Below are 25,860 nucleotides of genomic sequence, written 5' to 3' on the forward strand. Positions count from 1 at the left end.
CAGAATTTCAAGTCACAGAGGAACCAGAAGCCATGCAGTCAATTAAAGGGACAATCACTGCCATTGATTTGTTCACAGAGGTAAATGCATGTTTGACAAGTTAGGACTGAAATGGGACAAGCTGGCAGGTACAGTATGACAACATACGGTTTTTCTAACATGATAAAATGTTGGACTTTTATAGAAAATGCAGGATAGAATTACTGAAATTAACCCTGAGAAATTGCCATTTTTGCATTGTATTATACATCACGGAGTGTTGTGTAAATCAGTGTTAAAATGAGCCATGTTGTAACTAAAATACACACTGTTCCGTTCTTCTGTTGTTTGTTTATTTGTGCTTATTTTCAGTAGTGTTTAGTGTATGAGATGCTATTAGATCTAATGGTACTGTGTGATTATAGGCTAATAAAGGTACCACTGTATTTTAATCCTTGGTCTTGTGTGTTCATTTTATAAAATGAGGGATTTATCACGCAGACTGGATTCAATATTTTTAGGAATATGAGCATTTATTTGGTTGGTGATTAATAACTCTGCTCCAAATGTATTACAAGCAATTAAAGGAGAAGTTCACTTTTTAACACTTTAAGCCCATTTTCTGTAGTGTCCAGGATGAAATCGAATGATCGACACCAAAATTTTGACAATTGGTCCTGTCTCTGCTTTTTGGCTCATGCAGAATCCCCCCCTGGCTGCTTTAGAATGGCTTCCATAGAGCATGTCCGATAATGTCCTTAAAACAACCTTAAACATTCTTTTTTTTAAATATGCTACTCACCGGGTCGTCAGCGCTGTTCAATGACGTTCCAAAAAAAGTTTGGTAAAGAAAAAACGTTCCTGTAGTGTTTTATTTATCATTTTGTAAATCCCATTGAGTTCTGTTGGAATAGTCAATATTCCCCTGCCACCGGAAACGGAAATGGGGCCTGTTTACACAGTTGTAGTCTTTTCGCTTCACTCTGCGTACTCCGACGTCGAGAATCAAGAATCCACCTTTCGTATTCCATTTTCAGAGTTTTTTAAAGTGTTTAACAGAGACGTTAGCACCTCGACGTCGGAGTACACAGAGTGAAGCGAAAAGACTACAACTGTGTAAACAGGCCCATTTCCGTTTCCGGTGGCAGGGGAATATTGACTATTCCAACAGAACTCAATGGGATTTACAAAATGCTAAATAAAACACTACAGGAACGTTTTTTCTTCACGAAACTTTTTTTGGAACGTCATTGAACAGCGCTGACGACCCGGTGAGTAGCATATTTTAAAAAAAGAACGTTTAAGGTTGTTTTAAGGACATTATCGGACATGCTCTATGGAAGCCATTCTAAAGCAGCCAGGGGTGGATTCTAAATGAGCCAAAAAGCAGAGACAGGACCAATTGTCAAAATTTTGGTGTCGATCATTCGATTTCATCCTGGACACTACAGAAAATGGGCTTAAAGTGTTAAAAAGTGAACTTCTCCTTTAAGCCGAAAAAAAATTGATTCATGTTTCCTTGTATGTTGGCACAAAATAGATGTTTAAAACCCCTGTATGAAAACATCAGAAAGCAGTAATGAACGCCTCTTTCACACTTTTACACACAAACTCCCATTAATGTGCTTTCCCCACATTGCCACTAATCCTAACCTCCTTGGTGTCAGCCACCATAGTCTATAGCAGGGTTGTCAAACTGGTTCCACAAAGGGCTGTGCGGCTGCTGGTTCTATTTCCAACCAAGTAATAGAACACCAGACTCCAATCATCTCACCAAGTGAGTTTCAGTGTTAACCCAATGACTTTGTGAGATGACTGAGGTCTGGTTTGCTACTGCTTGGTTGGAAATAGACCAAACAGTCACACAGCCCTTTCTGGAACCAGTTTGACACAGTGGTCTAAAGCCTCAAGGCCCAGTGTCCTGCAGCTTTTTTGTTTCTCTGCTTTTTCATACATCTAATGTGATTTCACTTCAGCAAATTACTGTTTATCAGCCATCAATGAAAAGAAACTAGGCTTTCAAAACATGCAGGAGAGTGGCCCTCCAGCTCTAGAGTTAGATATACCTAGAAACCATGACTTCCTCAGAGCCTTTTTATAACCAATATAAATGTTTACAATGAGCAAATCAGGAATGATAGCTTCTCTTTCTTGGGGACAGTGTGTGTCTTAGTGAGTTGAAAAGAAAAACAGACATTTCACAAGCAAATCTGATGCTTAAATTTATTCCTCCTCACCACAATTGACAACTTTCACCTTAAGAGTTCTCATGAGGCCTGAGGTGCTTTGTGATTAACTTTTATTTGACTAAAGGAAACTTGCATTCTTTGAATTTTACGATTTTCTTCACTGACTTCTCTGAAAGCTGCTTGTAGTCTGAGGATTCTTCAAGAATATGAACCCAAAATGTATACATTAGCAAAGTGTATTGCAGCATTTTATAAAGACTTTTATACAATGATGCATACAATGCAAGCATAAGTGTGCTTTAACATGAGTATAACAAATATAGCAGGCTTTAAAAAGCATTTAAAGACTTGAAACAGGTCATTTTTTACCAAAGAAGAGAGGTTTACATGTCAGGCGTATTTTACTAAGTGTAAATCCGTATGTAATTGGGTTAAAAAGGGGCTGACAGGTGAGGAAATATATAGATAAAATAATACGTAAGACATTGGGAACCCTGCTCAGGTCAAACCTACTCTGTAGGATCTCAAAAAAGCACCCAAAGGAGAAATTGATTACAGAGGCCAGGTGAGGTGTGCAGGTGCTGAGGGCTTTCTGCCGGGTCCGTTTGGAGCCAGAAAAGCATACTTTCAAGATCCTTGCATATGTGTAGATGATCAGCGCAGCCAGACCTAGGAGCACGGTGTAAACATAGACCAGTCCATAGATGTTACTGGCTACTGCACCTCTGCACACCAACTTTGTGATATAATAATTTGCACAGTAAACTCTGTCAATGATGTTCCCACATAACTCAGAGAAGGCGTTCAGCGATATCATAACAATTACGTTAAGCAGAGGGAAAAACCATGTCAGGACAACCAGCCTGGTAACCATGTCCATCGACATCCATGCGTTATACTGTAGAGGGTGACAGATGGCAACATATCTGTCGTAAGACATCATGGCTAAGTTATAAAACTCCACGTTGCCGTACATATAGAGAAAGAAGATCTGCAGGAAGCAGAGAGGAACAGAAATGGTGTGGTGATCAGAGAGGATTTGAACCAGCAGGAAAGGAAAGAAGGCTAAGCTGCCGTACAGTTCATTGACAAATAGGCTGCACAGAAACATGTACATAGGTTCATGTAAGCTCCCGTTCACACAGATCACCACGATCAGCAGGATGTTAGAAGATACGATGAGGATAAAAACACACATGATAATCACGAAAACTATATACTTTAACAGTCCAATATCAAAGTAAGCACTTAGAGTGATATATGAAAACTGTGAAAAATTCATCCCTTGTAGCACAATCAGATTCTATAAGAAGGTTATTAGAGACCATAAAAACAAACTATGTTGTAAATGTAGAGATCTATTTTCAAACCTATTTGTATTCCAGTGAAGGTAACATCCTTTAGATTCTAATCAATGCCTGGTTACACAACACAGCTGATATCGTGCAGCAGCCTTCACACTGCGACTCCTCACCCTGCTCTGCTGCTTTTAACCTGTTCAGTCCTGTGTTGAGGTTGTGCAAAAACACACACTGCTACACACTAGTTCTAATCAGTGAGGGAAAAAAATTACACTATATTAACAGCAATCAGTTTATGTTTTAAAACAGAGGTTTAAAACATAAACTGAGGGGCGTTGAGGAGGTATAGCCTCCCCTGAAAACAGAAAAATCGTTTTTTCTATTTTTCATTTTCATCATGCTTACCTGTCTGATAGTTTTCTTCTTCCTGTCAAAAACCAGGTGTTGCTCCCCAAGCTGCTCTCTCTACTAGTCATCCTTTGCTTTAATGTTGATACATGTAAAGAGGGATTGACCTTAAGAATGACACAGACACAATGAAAAACATCAAAAGGAAGCCACAAAAAAAAAAAACATACAAAAGAAGGGGAAAACAATAATTAGGGAAAAATGTATTGTTAAGTTGGCAGCTTTTTATTTTTTTATTATTATTTTTTTTTACTCTACATTGCACACACAGTCATGTACATGCAGATACATTGTAAATGCTGGTGTATGTGTTTAGTCAATCTCAGGGTATAAATGTACTGAACCTCGCTGAACCTGCCACCTGGACCACTGGGGCTGCAGCCCCCATTACTTCTAAATAGAACAGTCTAATGAAAGAAGTAATTTATGGTGTATTTAAACCAGCCCTATTTAGTCAGTTTTAATCAGACCATGCTTCATTTGGCTAGAAAGTTTGGTTAGTTTAAGGAGGTATGAATTGAACTCTGATGCAGACTAAAAAAGCAAACTCAGGTCTGCCTCAAAACGTAAGTCTCTGCTCGGTTGAAGTGAACCGAGTCTGCCTGCCGTTCATAGAGATGTGAATGCCAGGCAGACTGGAGACCGCTCCAAAAGCTGCAATAGCACTGAAATTGTATAATAATGCAAAGTCTCAAAAGAATTTTGTTTTTATAAAGTCTGATTTGTTACTGTTTTATTATATTATTCCTAGCTGCTCTAACCCATTTTGCAAACGATCAAATGAAAAAAAGAAAGAACACATATGAAACAATTTGACTGTATGATCTGGTGAACTGTAAAGTGCCTTACAATGACATGTGTTGTGAATAGGCGCTATAGAAATAAACTGAATTGCATTGAATTGTACAATGGTCATTTGCACAAACGTTGACTGCAGGTGCTCATCCAGGGGGAGTGAAACCTGTAAAGTCAAGTCTTGATTAAATCAGCTGGTTTCTCAGAAAGAAAACATTTCAACATCTTCCTTGATGGTTTGACTGAAGTGAGGTGCCTTGAGACGTCATGTTTTGTGAATTGGTGCCGTAAAATAAACAATTGAATCAAACTGAATTCACAACTACACTCAATGGCAAAGCAGACTGGCCTTTTGCCCATTCTGGAGGAGTCCTGAATCAAGGCTCTGTCCAAGGCTGTCGATATGTCTATGAAAAGTTCAAAGGTGTCAAAAGTGTTAATGTTTATTACTCAAGTAGAAGTAGAAATCCTACTGTTTAAAAGCACTTTTTGTAAAAGTCTAAAGGTCACGGATTAGCGGACCGCGGTCCGGATCTGGACCCACCTGCTGGCTAATCTGGACCCAACCTGATTTAAAACATTTATAATTTACAGCATGTTGTCCGACGACAGTGTCTAACGTCACCTGCATGCTTCTCCTGTCTGTATGGTAAAGACCGCCAGCATCTCCGGGACCAGGCTACACGTGATACAAGTTAGCCAATGAGCTGCTGTCAGTCTGGGTTGCTGCTGCTGCTACTTTTAGACAGAGCAGGCAAACCTGTGGCAAGCCGGGCGATGCGAAAGAAGGAGAAGACGAGAAAAAAAGTAAAAGAAAGTGTGGACTCCTGGAAGAACTGTGGGGAACTAGTGATAGAAAAGTGAAATTTCATGCTCAAACATGACCCTGTGCTTTTAGAGTATGTTTGGCTCAAGCTGCTGCTGTGAAGCAGGATTCTCCACCATGAACAGAATCAAAAGTAAATATGGATCCAGGTAGAGGAGAGGGCAAATATATTTTTTAATCAGATATTATTCGGACTGTCATATGCTATGAACACATGCCCTATTAGCTGTATGTTAGAAGAATAAATGAAAGAGTGATTTGAGCACTAATCATGGTCAAACTGTTATTTCTGCACATACATGGAATAAATTCACCAAAACTTGTGTTCAAAATATAAGAGTTTATTAACAAAAATCATTCAGCTCCAAGTCAGAGATATTCCAGTTAAAAACTCTTGACTAAAACTAGAGAAACTGAACTAAACTAAGCTACTATGTACAAAGAAGAAGGAAAAACATGGTTGAAACAATATTAGAATTTCAGATGGATTTTGTGTTTGAAAACCAAAGTTTATCTGGAAGAATTTAGGATGTGATCAAATTAGCTTTTCACTAATTTAGAGAAATTGGAATGTTTTCAGACCAATTCACAATTGAAATCCAAGTGGTGAATAAAACATTTTATAGCCAAATAATATTTTATAAAATGTTTTGCTTAATCGGGAACCAATAACCTTTAGTTAATGATTCTTTAGACATTAACATTAACTACTTAGACATCAGGATTCCATTAAATGACTCTTGGTCATACTTGGTAATTGGAATGTAATGAGCATCTGAGGAACACATGAACACTAATGTTATATCAGTGCTTAAACCCTTAGTGAAATAAAGCTTGTCCAAGCTTCAACAACAGCTCAAAATATATTACTGTAGCAAAGCGCACCATGTAATCCAACCAGGTAGCTTTGTCTTTACTCATCGGTAAACACATGAAATGATCAAAATCATCAAAATACATATTGTTTAACTAGATTCTGTCCCTAACTGTGCCAGACCAGCAAACCTCTCTCCATGTCCATTTTCAAAGGTTTGAGTTTTCCCCAGCGCTGCAGTTTAGCAGGGCTGGCTCACAGCAAAGGGTGGGGGTTGTCCTTTGTCCCATGCCGCTCACACCTAGGAAAAGGCAGCTTTAGCTGGCTTTTACCTCTAGTCCGGCTCTGTAAGTTCTGAAACTCAGAGAAATGTGTTGCAAACGGCCCGTTTAGCAGCAGTTCAGTTATGGAATTTCAATCATCACGATTGAGCCTTGTTCATTCTGAAGATTCTGGACCAGAGTCTCTGAAAAAGAAACTGATTAGCCAGTCACTTCATTTGGATGGGATTAAACTGATTTCAGATAATAAAGTAAAAAATCTTGGTGTTATTTTTGATCAGGACCTGTCATTTAAATCCCATATCAAAGAGGTTTCTAGAATTTCCTTCTTTCATCTGAGGAACATTGCAAAAATTAGAAATATCCTGTCCAGGGGTGATGCTGAGAAACTAGTCCATGCATTTGTTACTTCAAGGCTGGACTATTGTAATTCTTTACTATCAGGAAGTCCACAAACTGTAGTTAAAAGCCTTCAGCTGATCCAAAATGCTGCAGCCAGAGTTCTAATGAAAATGAAAAAGAGAGATCATATCTCTCCTATCCTGGCTTCTCTTCATTGGCTTCCTGTTAAATCAAGAATAGAATTTAAAATCCTCCTTCTCACATATAAAGCCTTAAATGGCCAAGCTCCATCTTATATCAGAGATCTGATTGTTCCTTATGTTCCTAACAGAGCACTTCGCTCTCAATCTGCAGGTTTACTAGTGGTTCCTAGAATTTCTAAAAGTAGAATGGGAGGCAGATCTTTTAGTTATCAGGCTCCTCTCCTGTGGAACCAACTACCAGTTTTAGTCCGTGAGGCAGACACCCTGTCTACTTTTAAGGCTAGGCTTAAAACTTTCATTTTTGATAAAGCTTATAGTTAGGGTGGCTCAGGTTATCCTGAGCTCTCTCTCTATAGTTATGCTGCTATAGGCTTAGACTTTTGGAGGACATAGGGACCCCCATTTCATCATTCTGCTTCATTCTCTCTCTGTTCTCCTATTCTGCAGAATCTGTTAGTTCAATCTCTAACCTTCTGCTCTCTCTGCTTTTCCTCAGAGTAGCTTTGCCTCGTCTGTTCCTGTTTGGCTGTGACGTCATCCTGGAAAAAAACATCAGCTGTGCTGCTTCTATCAACACCCTTGTTAATAGATGTTGGAGATCGGCCTTTTTTCCAGTGTGGTCCTGTTTCTCTGACCGTGACTGAGTGGATGTGCTCTCTTCGTCCTCTGGCATGGGAGCTGCCTTGGAGCTCGTCTGCCTGGCTGTGTGTTTCCTGGACGGGGCCGCCTTTTACAGCTGCTTTTTGTATCTCTGCTTCTGTCTCCTTGAACCCCAGTCGGCCTCGGCAGATGGCCGCTCACACTGAGCCTGGTTCTGCTGGAGGTTTCTTCCTGTTAAAAGGGAGTTTTTCCTCTCCACTGTCGCTACAAGCATGCTTAGTGTGGGGGATTGTATTTGAGTCAATGAGTCAATGCAATCAACTGGTTTTCCTTAGATAGAAAACTTTGTATCAATTTGACTGTATGATCTGGTTGAACTGTAAAGTGCCTTGAGATGACATGTGTTGTGAATTTGGCGCTATATAAATAAACTGAATTGAATTGAATTGAAGATCTGGGCCTTGAACCTGGCTCTCCATGGTGGTATCCTCTTCCAGTGCGAATCCCCGGGCAGCTTCACAGAAAGAGAGAAATGTCCTTTGCTGTGTTTTTTTTACTGTTCCCAGCTCCATGGGGGGCCAAGGCACACCTCTGCAGGAGGGGTCCCGTGTAGCCAGTTTGCTGAAAGGGGGTTGCAGAGCAGAGAGGAGGTCTCACAGCTGTTTTATGAGCAAAACTGCATCTTCTTCTCCAGTGATCATGTTAAGATGAAACATGAACATTGGTTCTTAAAGTCCAAAATTATTATCATGGTTTATGGCACAACATCTGTAACTTCATACTACTGGAAAATAAGAAATATGTGACATAAGAGCAGCTACCTGAAGAATTTAGTCTAATCCTGTTTTAATGATTGCTGCAAAAATACAGGCAGATAAAAAAAATAATAAGAAAAAGCCTTGATATAACGGATTAATTAACAAATGGCACCATCAAGTTTTTTTTTTATTTTGTTAGGTGAAAAAATGAATGATGATGACTTTATGAAGGTGCTGAGAAATCTGTGAACCAAGAAAATGGTTGCACAGCACCGTGTCTCTGCGGAGGTTCCATCCTCCAGATGCAACAGACAGAAAGTATAAAGATGAAGCATCAGTGATTCATCAGGCATAGAATATCTCTCTGTTCAAACATGCTTCTCTGCTACCAGCAGATCTTCCTGTTTGACTTCACCTGCTAAGGTTCTGTAGAGTTTTTTCTCTAAATTCTGTTCTCATTGTTAATGTTTCAGGATTCCTTTTACAGCCAAACAACGTTTGCCTAAATGTTCTCCTGATTTCTTTGTTTTCCTTTTTATATGCAGGGATGTGAGGCTGGTGACTTGATATGAGAAAGAAGGTTGTGTCTTTATTCTGATTCAAATGTTTCTTTTTATTTCTCTTCCTCATATTTAAAACTTTACAGACATTAAAGCAATTTTTTTAATTTCCACTTCAGCAGGTGATGGTTAAGTATCGACCCCCTCTTTGCTAAACAGCTTCAATTAATTTTTAAGCAAAACAAAATAAAAGAAGTGTAAAAACTGTTCTTTTCCTAAACAGAACCAGGGAAGCTTCCTCCGTTTCCAAGCTGATTTCATGCTTTTATTGTCATATAAATATTATGGAATCTATTGTGTTTTCCGCTGCTAAGCTTTTAATTACCTCACTGCATAAAAAATCTATAAGGAAGTAAAGCCAATAAGTAAAAATATCTTAAATTAAGTGTATTTAGCCTTAATTTGAGTGGGTAAACAAGATGATTTACTATTGGAATGAGTATTTTTACTTTTACAATAAGGTAATTAGATAATATGCACTTGAGATAAGACAATGCAATTGTTTTTTATTTTAAATGTAAATTGTCTTGTTCAATATGCAAAGTGTCTCATTTACCTCCTCATTTCAGGAACAAATGCACTTATTTTAAGAGAAAATTACTTAGATAGCATCTTCAATTGATATTTTTTACTGATCTTGCTGTCTGATTTAAAACATCCCCAGTAGATAAATATATATCATTTTCATGCAAATTTCTTTTGAATTTTTAATTTACCATTTTAATATGAAGAAACAACAGGTTGTTTTTATATGACATTCTACAAACAGGTTGCTTTGACATAAACTGACATCTCAGAAGCCCAAATTTACTCCAAGCTGCTGAGGCTGTTTCTCCTTGCTACTCGTTCTGACTCTCACAAAAATCCTTCATACAGAAAGACACAGCAATCTCTTCTCGTGTTTTTTTTTTTTTTTTTTTTAAGATTGCAGACTGTAATGTATAATGGTTTAGGAGGATAAAGTTATTGTTTACTTCTGAAAATGGCAGCTGTTCCTCATTTATTAGCTGTAAAGCTTCCTTTTTCTATGGGGCTACCAGTATGTTTCCTAAAGAGAAAAATCTATTTCATTCATCTCCAGCTGTTACTGCGTGTTAGCTAGTCTGAATTCTTTTCTCTTATTTATTCAATCTGAAATCCAAGAAATAAAAACATACTTTTATGAGTTTTCCGTTGTATTTAACAGATGATAATCCCCTGTCTTTTAGGTTAATTGAAGTTGTGCAAAATTTTAAAGGTTGTTTTATTTGACATTTTGTTGCAGGCTGGCTGACTCAAAGCTTAAAACTGGTAGATTTTAGAAGGAAGAGAAGATGCAGAACGTCTCCTCACACCAGCAGTTTATCCTCAATGGTTTTGAAGGACTCGGGGAACTGAGGCCGGTCCTCTTCATCCCGTTCTTCCTCATGTTCATCGTGGCTCTGCTGGCTAACACCCTGCTGATCTATGTGGTCATTTCTCAGAGGAGCCTTCATCAACCAATGAGCATCCTTATTGCAGGCATGGCTTTTGTTGAACTCTGCCTCCCAGTATTCTTTGTTCCCAACATGCTGCTGAGCTTCCTGTTTGACTGGAAGGGAATCTCTCTGATTGGCTGCCTGGTTCAGATGCAGTTTATTCACTTCTTTGGAGCTTTTCAAACCACCTTCCTGGTATGGATGGCTGTGGATCGGTACTTTGCAATTTGTACGCCACTCTACTACCACGAGGTAATGGCGCTGCAGAGATTCCTGAAGTTTATCATCCCGCTTGCTGTCAGAAATATGCTCCTCATCACTCTGTTTGTGGGCCTGGCAGGAAAGCTTTCGTTCTGCAGAAACGTGATGAACCACTGTTTCTGTGAGCACATGGCCTTGGTGGAGATGGCGTGTGGAAGCACCGCCATTAACAGTCTGGCTGGACTAATGGCTATTTTCTTCATTCCTGTTTTAGACTTCTTTGTGATCATTGCCTCTTACATTGTTATATTCACCTCTGTGTTGAGATCCAGCAGTTCTGGTGTGAAAGCGCTGCACACCTGCATCACACACATCATTGTCATCACGTTTAGTCTGAGTTTAGCTCTCATTGCCTTCCTTTCATATCGAGTTAAAAGCGGACTTCCTGAATCCATCCGGGTTTTCTTCAGCACCATGTACCTGTTGTTTCCAAGCTGCTTCAACCCGATCATCTACGGCATCAGAACCGCTGAGATTAGACAGCACATGTTGAAAACACTGACACACTGGACACAGTTAGTCCAGGTTATGCCATACCATTAGGGTATTAACTTCCAAATGCAAATGGGAGGGGAGGCAGAAATTAGCTACAGCTTGGTTTCAACATTTAGCTTTTGGATTTTGGCCTTAGAAGTAATTTTTCCAAAGTTATAATCAATCTTATTTAATTGATTTATTTATTTATTTATTTTATTTTTTTTTTTTTTACAGTGTCCTGTCTGGCAATGAGGCAATAAGAATTATTGTCTAGATGCCAAAAAGAGCCCAACAGATTTTACTTTCACAAGTGTAGCAGTAGGGCTATTGCTATATTACTCCACTTGTTTCATGCATATAAATTGCTTTATTATAATTATGCAGGGAGTTTTACAGATTGTATGGACACTGCAATGTAAATAGAACAGAAGAGGAAAAACAGAAGAAGAAAAAAAAGAGAAAAGATGAAAGAAAGAGGAGATAGAAAGGAGACAATGACAAAACATTTTCAGACTGCTTCATCACCTGCAACGAGATGCAAAAAGAACAGCACAACCGAAAGACATTATAATGGATCTTAAGGTTTGAGCATATTGAAACAAATTTGTTTGCAAAAGCAGAGCATATCTTCATATGAGGTGCAAAGCGATTTGTAATTTATCATGCAGCCTGTGCAAAGTGTTTTTCATGTATGTCTTTATAAAGATGCAGATTTGTATTCTATTAATTAAACCCAGCAAACTAAATGCTTACCACCCACAAAGCAATATCTCACCTAGAAATATATTTAGTCATTCTGGCCACAAAATGAGGCACTGCTACAATGACAGACAATGAAGATAGAGTCCTTGTAAATACATTTGGACTTTGAAAGATGACAATAGTAGCACAATATCAGTGAGGAAAAAGGTGTCTGTGCAGGTCGACTCAGATTAATGATGCAGAAAGGATGCAAAGGATGCAATTAAAAAAACTGCTTCAAGGTAGTGTAGTTTAGTCATTTCATTCAGATGCATAGCCCAAGGGAAACATATAAGATGCAGGACAATGGTGCTTGAGTATTTTGCGTGAGGCAGCTGTTTAGAGAAGTTGGCGAAGGTAAACTCAATCCAGTTTTTCAGTTCCATTTATTTGAATAGCACCAATTCCCAACACACATCATCTCAAGGCAGCTTACAGAGACAATTCGATCAGATCATACAGTCAAATGGGTCCAGATATTTTGATCCGAGGAAAACCAGCTAATTACATCGACTGATTGACTTGACAGCATACAGGCTCAGAGGAATCATTCTTCTGCTGAGGCCGACTGGGGTTCAAGGAGACAGAAGCAGAGATACAAAAAACAGCTGTAAAAGGCGGCCCCATCTGGGAAACACACAGCCTGGCAGACGAGCTCTGAGCCAGCTCCCATGTCAGAGGATGAAGAGAGCACATCCAGTTAGTCACAGTCAGAGACACAGGACTACACTGGAAAAACAGGCCAGTGTCCAACATTTAAAAAAAAAGTTGTTGATCGCAGCATCACAGCTGATATTTCTCTCCAGGATGAAGTCACAGCCAAACAGGAACAGACGAGGTGAAGCTACTATGAGAAAAAGCAGAGAGAGCAAAACAGAGATTGAACTAACAGATTCTGCAGAGTGGGAGAATAGAGATAGAATGAAGCAGAATGATGAAATAGGGGTCCCTATGTCCTCCAGAAGATTAAGCCTATAGCAGCATAACTATAGAGATGCTCAGGATAACCCGAGTCACTCTAACTATAAGTTTTATCAAAAAGGAAAGTTTTAAGCCAAAACCTTAAAAGTAGACAGGGTGTCTGCCTTAGGGACTAAAACTCATTTCGGCCGCTGTATTTACAATCTTGGCCTTTCAGTCACTACCCAGATCTGATGGCCATAAGTCAGGGTGGGAATGAAGATCGATCAGTAAATCGAAAGCTTTGCCCCCCGACTCAGCTCCCTCTTCATCACAACAGTCCAATATAGCGACGGCATCAGTGCCAACGCTGCTCAATCTCACTCTCCAACCGTCCCTGACTCGTGAACAAGACCCCATTTCATTTTTTGGTATGGAAAAAATACCAAAAAATGAAAATGAAACTCTTTTATATATATAAAGATTGAAAAAGATATATATATTTTTTTCTACATAATGATAACTATCAAATGAAATGGCCCCAGATTTTTTTATACTGTATGCAGGATAGCTGGAGTGCAATTGTTAGCCTCCAAAACTATGTTTAAAAATGAAAAAAAAACTTTAGTTAAATTTTTATCTTCATATTAAATTACAACCATTAAAAGAAATCTATAAATCTGGATCATTCTCATGAACAGCTTGAAGCAGTCACACCAAAAACACATGTTTTGTCATTACTTTTTCACGTTCTAATAATTTTCTTTTTTAGAAATTTTACAATAAAGATTACATTGAAAATGTAAATGATACCCTGCGATGGACAGGCGACCTGTCCAGGGTGCAGCCCGCCTCTCGCCCATTGACTGCTGGAGATAGGCACCAGCACCCCTCGCGGCCCCACTCGGGATAAGCATGTAAGAAAATGGAAGGATGGATGGATGTAAACGATACTCTTCAGTGCATCTTTATAGCAGTACTAAAGTTTGCATAGATTGCATAGAGCCCTAAATTCCTGGTGGCGCCTCTCAGCTGACTTCTGCCTGCTCTCTGTTTTACTCTTCTAAGTAGATTTTCCTCTGTTCTCTTTAACTGTTCTTTCCATTAGTGTTCCTATTTTCCTCCACTCTCATTCAATCCTCCTATTATCAGTCACACCAGTTTGTGTGGGTTGTGTTTTTGTCTGTTTTCCTTCCACCACCAGGTGGCGCATGGTTCTCGTTGGCCTTCTCACACACCTGCGGATGGTTGCCTCATTACCGGAGGACTCTTAAGCTGCTGACTGCCACTACCTTGAAGCCAGACTGTTTGCCAGTTTTGGGTACTCTAGCCAAGCTGAGTTTTCCTGAGTCAAACTGAGTTTTTTGTCACCTGAGTCTTTACCTTGTTGTTTTTTTGTCTTTGCCTCTCAGCAGGAAGTCATCCTGCAAACTGGATTTTTTTTTGGACCTTCTTCCCCAGAAAGGATTGTCTGAGCGTCAAGCTGAGCTGAGGATTCAAACATGAGGTTTGGATCAACTTTTCCCCAAGGATTGTTTGGGCTTCACACTGAGCAGGGATTCATCTCCACAAAAAACCGTTCAAGTACCATAGGAAATCTAAGTGGCAGTCAGCTCCTCCGTTCCTCAAGGAAACACCTCAACCTGGGTAAACCCTGTCCGCCCTCCGACGAGCAAGTCTATTACTAGAACAACCCACAATGGATTCAAAGAAAGACACCTTTTCTGGAAACATGAGTCCTGTTGCCTTTATTCCCTTTTACAATCGAAACACAAATTTCCCTCTGAGCCTGAACTAACCGCAAGATCTTCTCCTTCACTTTTCAGTCCCGGTTCGCCAGTGTTCAGAGCAGCACTGGACCCTTCTCTACCAGTTCATAATAAACCTGTTAAACCTTCCCCTGGTCTCTCTGTTTAGTTTTCTGCATGTGGGTCAGATCTTTGGATAAAATCATAAAAAAAACAGAGACATAATACAATCAAAACCCCTTTCAAACACATATAATGTATCCCTATCTCACATGACTAAATAGCAAAAAGGATAATTATCACAATATTTTGAGCTACAAGTAGCAACAACCTAATAAATAAACATTAAACAGGTGGTTATCTCTTCCTCCATCATTCTCACATCATTTAGATCTTGTCTCATTCAGTTTTCCTTTTACTGAATAATTTAAATGGTACCAATGACCACTGTTTAACATCTGCTTGCTTTAGATAATCTATATTGCTAATCCAATGCACATTCCCTCACAACAGCTGAGTTAATGAACTGGAGATTATCAAAGACTGTACCTCAAAGACTCATTGAAAACCTCTTATTTTTACTGATTTTGTTTACTGACTTGGATAGACAGAGACACATATTTCCCATGTGATTATTGGTTGATAACTCTGCTTGATATAAACCAAGTAATTCAACTGAATTCAGTTTATTTTTATCTTTCTAAAAGATGACATCATACACACTCTGCTTTGTTTCAAAAATATATAAATATAAAAAATATAACCGCGGATGTCTGGGGGACAGTGATTCGCCTACATGTTATGAATGCTGGCGTAACATAATAATAAATTATGAACAGTTTAGTTTGTGCCTTCAAGTCATTGCCCATAGGAAGACGTTACTTGGATATAACCTAACGTAGTATCTTCAGAACAGCTCCAAATAAAACAAAACTCATATGGGTGAGTAGAACATTATGTTAAAAAAAAAAACTGTGTTCCCCTTTATTAATTTTACTGAAGTTTGAAGGTGCCTCACCTCTCCAAAACAGAGGTTAACAGAGGTTACAGGTCTCACAAAGTTAGGGAAAGAATTAAAAAGTAAAAATATAGGTTATTGATGATTTTTGATAATTTCATGAACTGCTGTGTAAAGCAAGCTAACAAGAAGCCAATGGTGACTAAATGGTAACCCCTGTTGACATATCCTGAGCTGTTTCTTATAAAGTTAAAACTTTAATTCACCAAGATTTTAAACGATAATAAAACATTTATGTTTCTTCATATGCTCATTACATTTGATTGCCGAAATGTAACCAAAGATTCCTTCTTAAATGAGCCCCCCTCATGTCTCCTGCCTACTACTCTAGCTACACTACTGTAAGAATTCCCTTAGGAACAATCACAGAAGCTTAAGATTAGATTAATTACAATGTCATTGATTTCTCATTAAAAATATTTTAATATTATGTTATTCTACTAAATAATGTCATATTTAGCTCCTGGATTTGCATTATGAATTGGTTTGATAATATTCAAATTGCTCTAAAATAGTCAAAAGCTAATTTGACCTCATTCTACCCCTGTAGATAAAATTTGGCCTCAAACATAAAATTCATGCCAAACTGTAATATCAGTGCGTCTTTTTATTGTTATGGTTTTCAACAAATTTTGTTTTGTCAGTGTGTTCAAAATGACAGTAAAGCTTGTCTAAGTCTAACTGTCTTTCACTTCTTCTTTGTGAGAATAGTAGAATAGATTTGTTGAGTTTCATCAAAGTTTTTTAACTAAAAGATGTTTATTGAAAGATGTTAATATATGTTTTTGTAATAAACTATTATATTTTGAATGGAAAAAAGGCAGAGGTGGCACCATAAAGTGAAGCAGAAGTGTTGCTGGCAATACCACTGTGGTTGGTCTCATACTGAACAATGATCAGACTTTTTAGAGAGAAGAGGTTAACTATCTGACATAGTGGTGATGCATAAACAATCTTATCCTGAATTACAGGAGGCCAATAAGGACTGAGCATGCTCCTCTCTGCATAAAGTAGGGTGACCACATTTTTACTTGGGAAAACCAGGACACCTTGGAGTGGGGGGGGGGTGATATTGAAAGAACAAATGTCTCATCATCGGGATTTGCTCCGTGATCAGAGGAAATGTTACTTGGCGCAGAACAGTTGTGAAAATTTGAAGTTCAGTTTAATATAATAATACAACTCTGTGAATAGTTCCGTCTGAAATTAATGAAAATAGTTGTTTTAATGGTTATTGAGTCAGATATGTGGCGGTAATGTTTGATTTATCTAAAGGTTTTAATCTGTTACTGTGTAAATGGGTTTGGCTGGAATTTAAGGTCAGATTCTAATAGATCTGCAGAGTGGGAACTATAAATCTGATAGGATTATAATTTTTTTATTGTTGTTTTGCACAATATGCTTAACTAAGTATTTTTTGTTGTTGAATATTAGAAATTTTGCAGATATATTTTGTAGATACATTGTTTAGATTTACTTATATATTTCTAACCCTTTTATAGAATAGAATAGAAAATCCCTTTATTGTCCCACAATGGGCAAATTTACAGCAGCAAAAAGATTATTGAAAATAGTCACACAAATGAGGACCTTAGAAAAATGTATAAGAATAACATAATAGGGAAGAGTTAAAATATAAAAAATAAAATTCTGTAAAGTGTTTTAACAATATAAAACTGGAGAATTAATAACCAATATGCAGCTATGGACATTTTTACAATAATGGATATTTGAAAATAGCAGCAACATCAGAGATGTGCAGAATGACAGCAGCAGGTTATTTAACTGACTAAGGTTTCTATCATTACATTTGATTTTATTTGTTCCTGCTCCCGGTGGTTGGAACCTTTATTCCATTCTGGATTCTTGTGAGTGCAGTCTTTGTTCACTTTAACTTTTTTAAAAATAAATAAATAAACAAACAGTTTTGAAAACCTCGGTATTCATTCTTTTCCTGCTTTGTGTGTCAACTTTCACGGTTGCTAAGCAACAGAGCATACGGCGGTAAAACCCGCCGAAGGGAGGACCTGTTCGAATTTACAGACAGAACTCTTCCGGTCTCCTTATTTTCAAGGACTTCGAAGGATCCAGTCGAGGTAGACCGCGTCCTTGGAGGATGCAGCCCAGGTTTTTGAACAGAGCCTCTGATTAAGAGCAGGGCTGCCTGCACTGACGCGGCTCAGGGATTACGTCACACGGAGCGTTGTGCGCAGTGAAATCAGGACATTTCCTCACTTTCTAAAAAAAAACCCGGGACACCCGGGACAGGACGTGAAATACGGATATGTCCCGGGAAATACGGACGTTTGGTCACCCTAGTATAAAGGGAGATGTGATGAATCATAAAGTTCTGGGGCATCGACATATCTGACCTTTCTTGGACCGAGAACTTCTCCCAACCAGTGAAGAAGGCCAAATTGCAATTCTTCGTAAGAAAGTCAAATTTTCAAAAAGAACTAAGCATGTTTCGGCAAGACAATACAGGAGATTTGGTTTATGTTGCTTGAGTCCAGAAAAGGATGCATTGACACAGATCACACCCCACCTGGGGAATGAGTTGTTTGTTCTCCACCACGAAAATGATTCCGGAACATTACATCCTCAACAAGTAGGATTAACAAAGGGCTTCTTTCCAAAAACTCAAAAAGCAATGGCCCACCCATAGATTAAAAAAATTTAATTTAATTACCAATATCCATTCATAGGCTGCTTTAGCACAAACTGAACTGTATGTAATACACCATGCTACATCCTCATGTCCATATGTTAATGCTTCTCCTTAAAGATGTATTTGACATACTTTTCCACCTGATGTGCCTTATAGTTTTTAGGTGTGCTTTTGATTTTTTTTTTTTATTTTCTATTGTGAATTTTGAGCCAGATTTCTTCACAAAAAATTATTTTCAGTCAAATATGACGATAAGAATCATTGATATAAAGAGTGAAATGCAGAATCCCAGCAGCAGTTAGTTTAACATTTAAAAATATTTTTACAGATTTTTATTTTTTTAGCTTACCTTATTTTTTATTTTACTCACAATGAAATGAAACAGATTAACAGACATAAACAAATGTAATTATACACAATCTCCGCACATTTAGGTTTTTTTCAATTCATTAATTGTGTACGTTGAACTGAAAACAGAGTAATTATTATAGTTTCGATTTCGCATACTAAAGGTTAAAGAAGCACAATTTATTTTACAGATTTTTATTCTACACTAGTAGTTTATCATCAGTTGACTTCACAGAACATTTTCTTACACTCATTTCTTATTCTTTTAAGCCTCATCCCATACATAATGGGATTCAGAAGAGATTGAAGTATCACAAAATACAGAGACAAAACAATCTGCAACCACACTGGTGCATCAACCATATCAAACCTGCTCTGAAGTGTTTCAAATAAACAGCCGAAGGAAAAGTTGAGGAGTGAAGCCAGCTGAGGCATGCAGGTGTTGATGGCTTTCTGTCTCATCCGTTTGGAGCCGTATATAACAACTGTGAGAATTTTAGTGTAAGAATAAAGGATGGGCAGCAGTGGGACCAAGATTGTGAGGACGGAACCGAACAGTCCATAAATGTTGTTTACTATGGGGTCAGAACATGCCAACCTAACCACCAGGTAGTTGCGACAATATGTGCTGTTTAACACATTTCCACACAAAGTTAGATGAACAGTTAATAATAAAGTGATGAAAACTTTCACAAAAGAGTATAACCAGATCAAAAAAATAAAAAACATGACTTTGTAGTGTGACAGTATTACATGATACTGGAGAGGACAACAAATAGCGAGGTATCTGTCATAAGACATGAAAGCTAAATTACAAAACTCTATGTTTACAAATGAGAAGAGGCAGAAGATCTGCAGGAAGCAAAGCGGAGCAGAAACAGTGTGAACATCTGAGAGGATCTGTGCCAGCAGAAAAGGAAACAAGCCTGAGCTTCCATAAACTTCATTTACAAACAGGCTGCAGAGAAACATATACATAGGTTCATGTAAGCTCCTGTTCACAGAGATCACCACAATCATCAAGGTGTTGACAGATAGAATTACAATGTATAATACTGAAGTTAACATGAAGTACAAATACCGCAATCTTCCAACATCCATATAAGCTCCAAGAATGAAATAAGTCAGAGGTGAAGAGGTGGAGTTCAGCATGTTTTGTTCAATGAGAAAGCAACAACATCAAGCTCAATTAAAGTTAAAACACCTAACACCCAGACAATATTATCTAATGGATACACAGTGTGAAACTCTAATCAATGTTCAATAATACATTATCATCTTGATCTCACCCCAGCATCAGTGCTTATGAATGTCAGCTTATCTTTACCGCGCTGCAGTTCCTTCTTTCTTTTGGATGCAGGTCTTTATTCCCTCCCTCACTGAACAAAGTCAATAAATCTCATCACATCATGTAACTGCCGTTTGGTTTGATTGGCTGAACAGGGTAGTCCCTAACCATCCCTATTTATTTTGAAATGAATAAAGAAAACATATAACTGCTGTATGGTTGCTACAATAGGCTTAAAGTGAAGGTAAACTGATCATAATTCAAAAAGAATCATCTGTATTATTACAAATCTGGCAAGTTGGAGCAACATTTAAGTAGGTTTGTTTTATCAGGATGTTTCCATATGTTCATAGATGTAAAGCAGGTTAGAGTCCATAGTTTAGCATGTTTCATCAATTGCATGCCATATGTTGGCAGAATAACAATAACATATCTGACGTATCTACTAAATCTACAATTGTGAGTATATTCCGTCTATGACTCTAGCCTACTACTGTAGAGCCCCATTTACACTACCCTTCAAAAACCCATCCATGCCAAATTAGTTAACCGTGCCGAGCTCGGTTCCTTACGACCGTTTACACACCACGCTAGCATGGTTCATAGCCTCCTAGTGACGATCTACGGTACTACTGCTTCTTAACATCCACCTCATTTTGGGAAATTCTCACCTAATTTGAATACCCAAATGGAAAAGCAAATAACTTAGGCCTCTGGAAAGTAAGAGGTGTTAGGACTCCAGTCTGTGTGGTTTGTGTTTTTGTGTGTTTGTCTTCCTTCCTCCACCAGGAGGCGCATGGCTCTGATTCACCTCCTCACACACCTGCGAGGAGTTTCCTCCTTAACGGAGTGCTCTTAAGCTGCTGACTGCCACTACCTCGACGTCAGAGTGTTTGAAAGTTTTGTGTACTCTAGCCAAGCTGAGTTTTGCTGAGTCAAACTGAGTTTTTGTCAACCTGAGTCTTAACTTTGTTATTTTGTCTTTGCCTCTCAGCAGGAAGTCATCCTGCAAACTGGATTTTTCTGACCTTCTCTCCCTGGAAGGATCATCTGAGCTTCAAACTGAGCTGAGGATCCAAACTGGAGGTTTGGATCTACTTCCCTCCAAGAGATCGTTTGAGCTTCACATTGAGCAAGGGATTCATCTCCACAACGACCCGTTCAAGTACAGCAGGAAATCTAAGTGGCAGTCAGTTTCTCCGTTCACCTACAAACAACCGCATTCTGGGTAAACCCTGTCCACCCTCCATCGAAAGAGACAAACACTGGAACACCCCCACACCGACTGGAGTCAAAGAGTCAACCACTTTTCTGGAAACGTGAGTCAGCAATCTATCTCTCCTTTTCAAGTTCGAGAATCAAATTTCCCACTGAGCCTGAACTAACTGCAGTGTCTTCCCCTCACCTTTCAGTTCCGGTTGAGCAGTGTTCAGAGCAACGCTGGATTCTTCACTTTCACCCAAATAAGCCTGTTAAACTTTTTCCCTGGTCTCTCTGTGTTGGTTTAGTGCATTTGGTCTGATCATAGTTAAAATCATGACAATAGGTCTTTTTTGAATAGCAGTAATAAAGACATGTTTACTTGTTGTGGCTGCTTTGTCATCTTTACATTTTGATATGCTGCTATATCTGTGTTAATTGTGCTTTGGTGCTCGCTGTGTCCATAAAATGAAATTGGTGGTCGATTTGTGGAGAATCTAAGCTTTCCAATGATGTCTAACATGTCTATATTGGTAAACATTTTACTGGTGTAATTTTCATGCATTCTGAGTTATTAGTTGTAAACGCTTAAAAATTACCCGGTGGGTTTTGAGAGAGTTGAGGGAAATAAGCAAGTCAATATGGCGGTGCCGGTAACATTCAGGATGTTTGGTAATAATTGTGATATTCTGTTTTTTGGGGAAGAGTTAGGCAAAGAAGGCAGCCTTTTCGTGAATTTACTTGAGAGTCAGCTTTTGGGAAGTGTATACGACAAATAAGAGTCTAATTAGGGCTTAGAGATGCAGGAAAAAATGATAGAGGTTCAGGTTTATCCCACTGCTAAGCAGAAACTGGAAATCGTGTGGCAGTATTTTTATGAATGTCTGAAATTTCCTGAGTATGGAGGCTGACTGTAAGGAGGTGACGCTGTCTGCTCATGTCTCTTTGTTATCTGAGAACTGTGCCAGAACTGAACCGCTCAGGGCCCTACTGATGAACTAGCACCAGTTTAGAGCGGTCCAGTTGGGTCTGGCACGGTCCAGTTCAGTTCTGTGCGGAGTAATAAAAATGTAAATGTCATCATTTTATATGTATTCAATTACAGTTAATTAGCCTGCTAGGAATGTTCAGTTGTTTTTAACTTCAAACGGGGAGAACAAATGGTTCTCCCAGAAAAGGAAAAATCATGCTTTATCCAGCAGTTTGGTTGCAGGTGACTTATCACCACCTGTAATAAAACTGCACAAAGTGTCAAGCTATATCATGTGTAAACTTCTGACCCCTCCTGATAACTTCTGACCCCTCCTGATTCTTTTTTGAAGTCAGACAATAAAAGCAGAAGACAGACATTCAGGGAGTGTCAATCTGTATCTGTTTCCACTCTCCTCCACAGCAGAAAAGTAACTTGTTCTCTTGTTATTACTAGAACAATCAGGGGTTATCATCATTTACCCTATCACGTGCCATTAACAGTTATCTCGGTTACTGTGCTCAGACCGATCTAGTCACTAGCCATCCCTTTATGATCACAATGTACCCAACTTCTGATGGCTACTTTCAGCAGGATAATGCGCCATGTCATAAAGCTGGAATCATCTCAGACTGGTTTCTTGAACATGACAATGAGTTCACTGTACTCAAATGGCCTCCACAGTCACCAGATCTCAATCCAATAGAGCATCTTTGGGATGTGGGGGAACGGGAGATTCGCATCATGGATGTGCAGCCGACAAATGTGCGGCAACTGTGTGATGTCATCATGTCAATATGGACCAAACTCCCTGAGGAATGCTTCCAGCACCTTGTTGAATCTATGCCACGAAGTATTGAGGCAGTTCTGAAGGCAAAAGGGGGTCCAACCCGTTACTAGCATGGGGTACCTAATAAAGTGGCCGGTGAGTGTACTATCCCCTTTCCTTGCATGGTTTGGTGGGCAAACAAGTAAGCCAAGCGTCTCACAATATAAGGGGTACCCCTACCCCTCAGTAACTCAGTTTTAAAAACAGCTTACTGGGATTCACATGGTGAAAAACCTTTAGAAGCTCTGTGTTCTATACTTTTACAGTGTAATAGCCAAAGGAGTATGGTAGTACCTATCAGGTTTGACTGATGTTTTCTACTTAAACCATCCAATCTATTCTGTTATTTTTGTAAAATTCAGATAAACAATAAAGACTTTGTTTTACCTAATAACCCGTTTGACCCTAACAACAAAGATAGTGTTTTTGTATATATAAAGTAGTTTGATTGAAGTTTTTTTTTTTTTATCCATCCAATCCGCTTGTCTTTTTTAGCAAGCCAAAAGATGATTAACGTTTAAATGTCATCACTCTTTTAAACATCAAACTCTAAACAGTCGCTTTGGTGGTACTTTGAAACTTTGAAAGTGTTTGTAGGAGTAAAGTGTGATGCAAATGCAAATGCAATGGGCGTAGCCTCTTTCTCAGATGTCTCTTCCTGGCGTCAGGTGAATAAGAGCTGGAGTTCTGCTGCTTTGATGCTGTTGTTGTTTTTGCATCAGTGCGTTGAGTTTATCCCTCAGCTCCTATTAATGACTGTTTTGATGTTACAGAAGTTGTCATAATCTGTAACCTATTTACATTTAAAGCTTCTTTTTCAGGTTGTCACAGCTTTGCATTAATGTTAATGTTTGCTCTTTGTTTTTTATTCTAAATGTGTTTCCACCTCTGGAGAAATCCTCCATGAATTTGTAAGGAGAGACTCAAAGGGTCTATCTGAGTTTTCTGAAGTTCTTCTGTTGGTTTCCTGACGTGGTTTTGATGGGAAGGAAGAGTCTTTATTTGAAAAAAAACCCAAGTGATTTTCCTTTAATTAGTTTTATTATAAGCAAATTAACTTTGTTCAAGGAATTTAAGAAAATGGGCCTATTCAATCCCTGTAGGTTCTAAAATAGGTTACTATCTGGGTTCCTTGTTTGTTGATGCTAAATGGCTAAATGAAATATTTGTATCATAAATGACTAGGGCTATCTTCCATTTTTGTTGGATGATCGCTGTTTGCCAGGTAATAAATGTTTTTCAGGAATTGCTTGGATTTATGTCAGCTGCAATTTTAGCAGGAAGAAACCATGTCATTTTTCTCTGCAGAGAGAGAAAATCAACCCAACTGGTTTGGACCACTCATGCTGTGTTTCTGGGTCTGCTTCAGCCTTCTGTTGTTCTAATATTTTCAGAATATATTGGACATGAATGAGATCACAAACTCTGTGTTTGTGCTCCAGGGTCTGAACGACTCACTTACGAACCGTCAGATCTACTTTGCCCTCGCCCTGACATCGTACCTCTTCACCATCTTGGTGAATCTGACCCTCATCCTCATCGTGTGTCTGGATAAAGCCCTGCATCAGCCAATGTATGTCTTTATGTGCAACCTGTGTGTATCTGGGGTATGTGGGGCATCCAGCTTCTACTTGCAGCTCCTACTTAACCTTCTGGCTGATGCTCATATCATCACATACGCAGGCTGCTTTCTGCAGATGTTTTTTATCTATGCTTACATCTTCTGCCAGTTCACCAGTCTGACCGTCATGGCATACGACCGCTACCTGGCGATCTGCCAGCCCCTGCGTTACTGGGCTCTGATGACTGTCCAGAAGGTGGCCCTGCTGTTGCTGCTTATCTGGTTTCTGTCACTGCTGGAAACAGCTGTTGGCTGCATACTGATTACCAGGCTGCCCCTCTGCAGCCATATCATTGACAGAATCTTCTGTACCAACTGGGAGGTGGTGAAGCTGTCCTGCTCTGACACCACAGCCAACAGCCTCTACGGCATCGTGCTCATGTTCCTGCACTGTCTGCAGATTGTCGTCATCATAGTGTCATATGTCCACCTGATCCGAAGCGCTGCCCGGTCTCAGACAGACCGCAGGAAGTTTGTTCAGACCTGCATGCCTCACCTCGTCTCACTGCTCGTCTTCTCTGCCTCAGTGTTGTTTGACACACTATACTCTCGTTATGGGATCAACTCCATGCCGGCTCTGCAGAACGTGCTGGCTGCAGAGTTCCTCGTTGTACCACCCATCGTCAACCCCATCATCTACGGCATGAACCTGCAGCAGATCAGGACACGGATCCGCTTCTGGTTCAAATCAGAAAGCCCTCGCAGAGCATTCTTTAAATAAAGTACACAAGAAATTCCAGCCTTAGTTTGACCAAACTTGAAAACCCCACAAGAAAAAAGATCCAACCTGTATCCTGTGGTCATGGTTCTGCAGATTAAAATGCCACAAAAGTGTTTGAATTGGAGTTTTTATGTTTTCTTCTTCTATCAATGCATTATAACTTCGTTGGTTGTTAATTTTTTTCAGAAAATGTCCAGGTCCAGATAAAATTCCTGAACTCCTGTATCTGTGATTGTCAAAGAAAAAGAAATATATATCTATATCTATATAGATATAGATATATATTTTAATCAGGGTTTACAGACGCATTTCCAAAGATGATTTTGCTTAGCAGTTGATGAACCTCAACTCGTTGTTTCCTGCGTCTGTAAGCCCTGATTGGAATATCATTTGTCGAACCCACTTCCCAAAAGCCGATTCTGTCAAGTAAATTAACCAAAGGCTGTCTTCTTAAAACACACTTTATGTCAAAAAAGGTGTTTAACGCAGATATAATGTCAAAAACAAAATATATTTGTTTCCTTATATGCTCATCACATTTGGTTACCAAAATATGA

At 38.9% G+C, this 25,860-nt stretch overlaps 4 protein-coding genes across 4 annotated transcripts; 2 read left to right on the plus strand and 2 right to left on the minus strand.

Moving 5' to 3' along the window:
• Positions 1-2,188: 2,188 nt before the first annotated feature.
• Positions 2,189-3,616, minus strand: LOC119798234 (olfactory receptor 49-like). The gene has a single exon (XM_038307584.1). The coding sequence runs from the start codon at positions 3,448-3,450 to the stop codon at positions 2,527-2,529; it is 924 nt and encodes a 307-aa protein (XP_038163512.1). The 5' UTR covers positions 3,451-3,616; the 3' UTR covers positions 2,189-2,526.
• Positions 3,617-8,869: 5,253 nt separating this feature from the next.
• LOC119798230 (olfactory receptor 52K1-like) lies at positions 8,870-11,355 on the plus strand. Its single transcript, XM_038307579.1, has 2 exons — positions 8,870-8,919; positions 10,321-11,355. The coding sequence occupies exon 2, from the start codon at positions 10,370-10,372 to the stop codon at positions 11,315-11,317; it is 948 nt and encodes a 315-aa protein (XP_038163507.1). The 5' UTR covers positions 8,870-8,919; positions 10,321-10,369; the 3' UTR covers positions 11,318-11,355.
• Positions 11,356-18,822: 7,467 nt separating this feature from the next.
• LOC119798213 (olfactory receptor 11A1-like) lies at positions 18,823-19,903 on the minus strand. The gene has a single exon (XM_038307563.1). The coding sequence runs from the start codon at positions 19,824-19,826 to the stop codon at positions 18,894-18,896; it is 933 nt and encodes a 310-aa protein (XP_038163491.1). The 5' UTR covers positions 19,827-19,903; the 3' UTR covers positions 18,823-18,893.
• Positions 19,904-24,367: 4,464 nt separating this feature from the next.
• LOC119798211 (olfactory receptor 8A1-like) lies at positions 24,368-25,477 on the plus strand. The gene has a single exon (XM_038307560.1). The coding sequence runs from the start codon at positions 24,368-24,370 to the stop codon at positions 25,301-25,303; it is 936 nt and encodes a 311-aa protein (XP_038163488.1). The 3' UTR covers positions 25,304-25,477.
• The last annotated feature ends 383 nt before the right edge of the window (positions 25,478-25,860 follow it).

Source organism: Cyprinodon tularosa, unplaced genomic scaffold, assembly GCF_016077235.1.
Source record: "Cyprinodon tularosa strain WSP-4 unplaced genomic scaffold, ASM1607723v1 ctg614, whole genome shotgun sequence".
NCBI classification, from domain to species: Eukaryota; Metazoa; Chordata; class Actinopteri; order Cyprinodontiformes; family Cyprinodontidae; genus Cyprinodon; species Cyprinodon tularosa.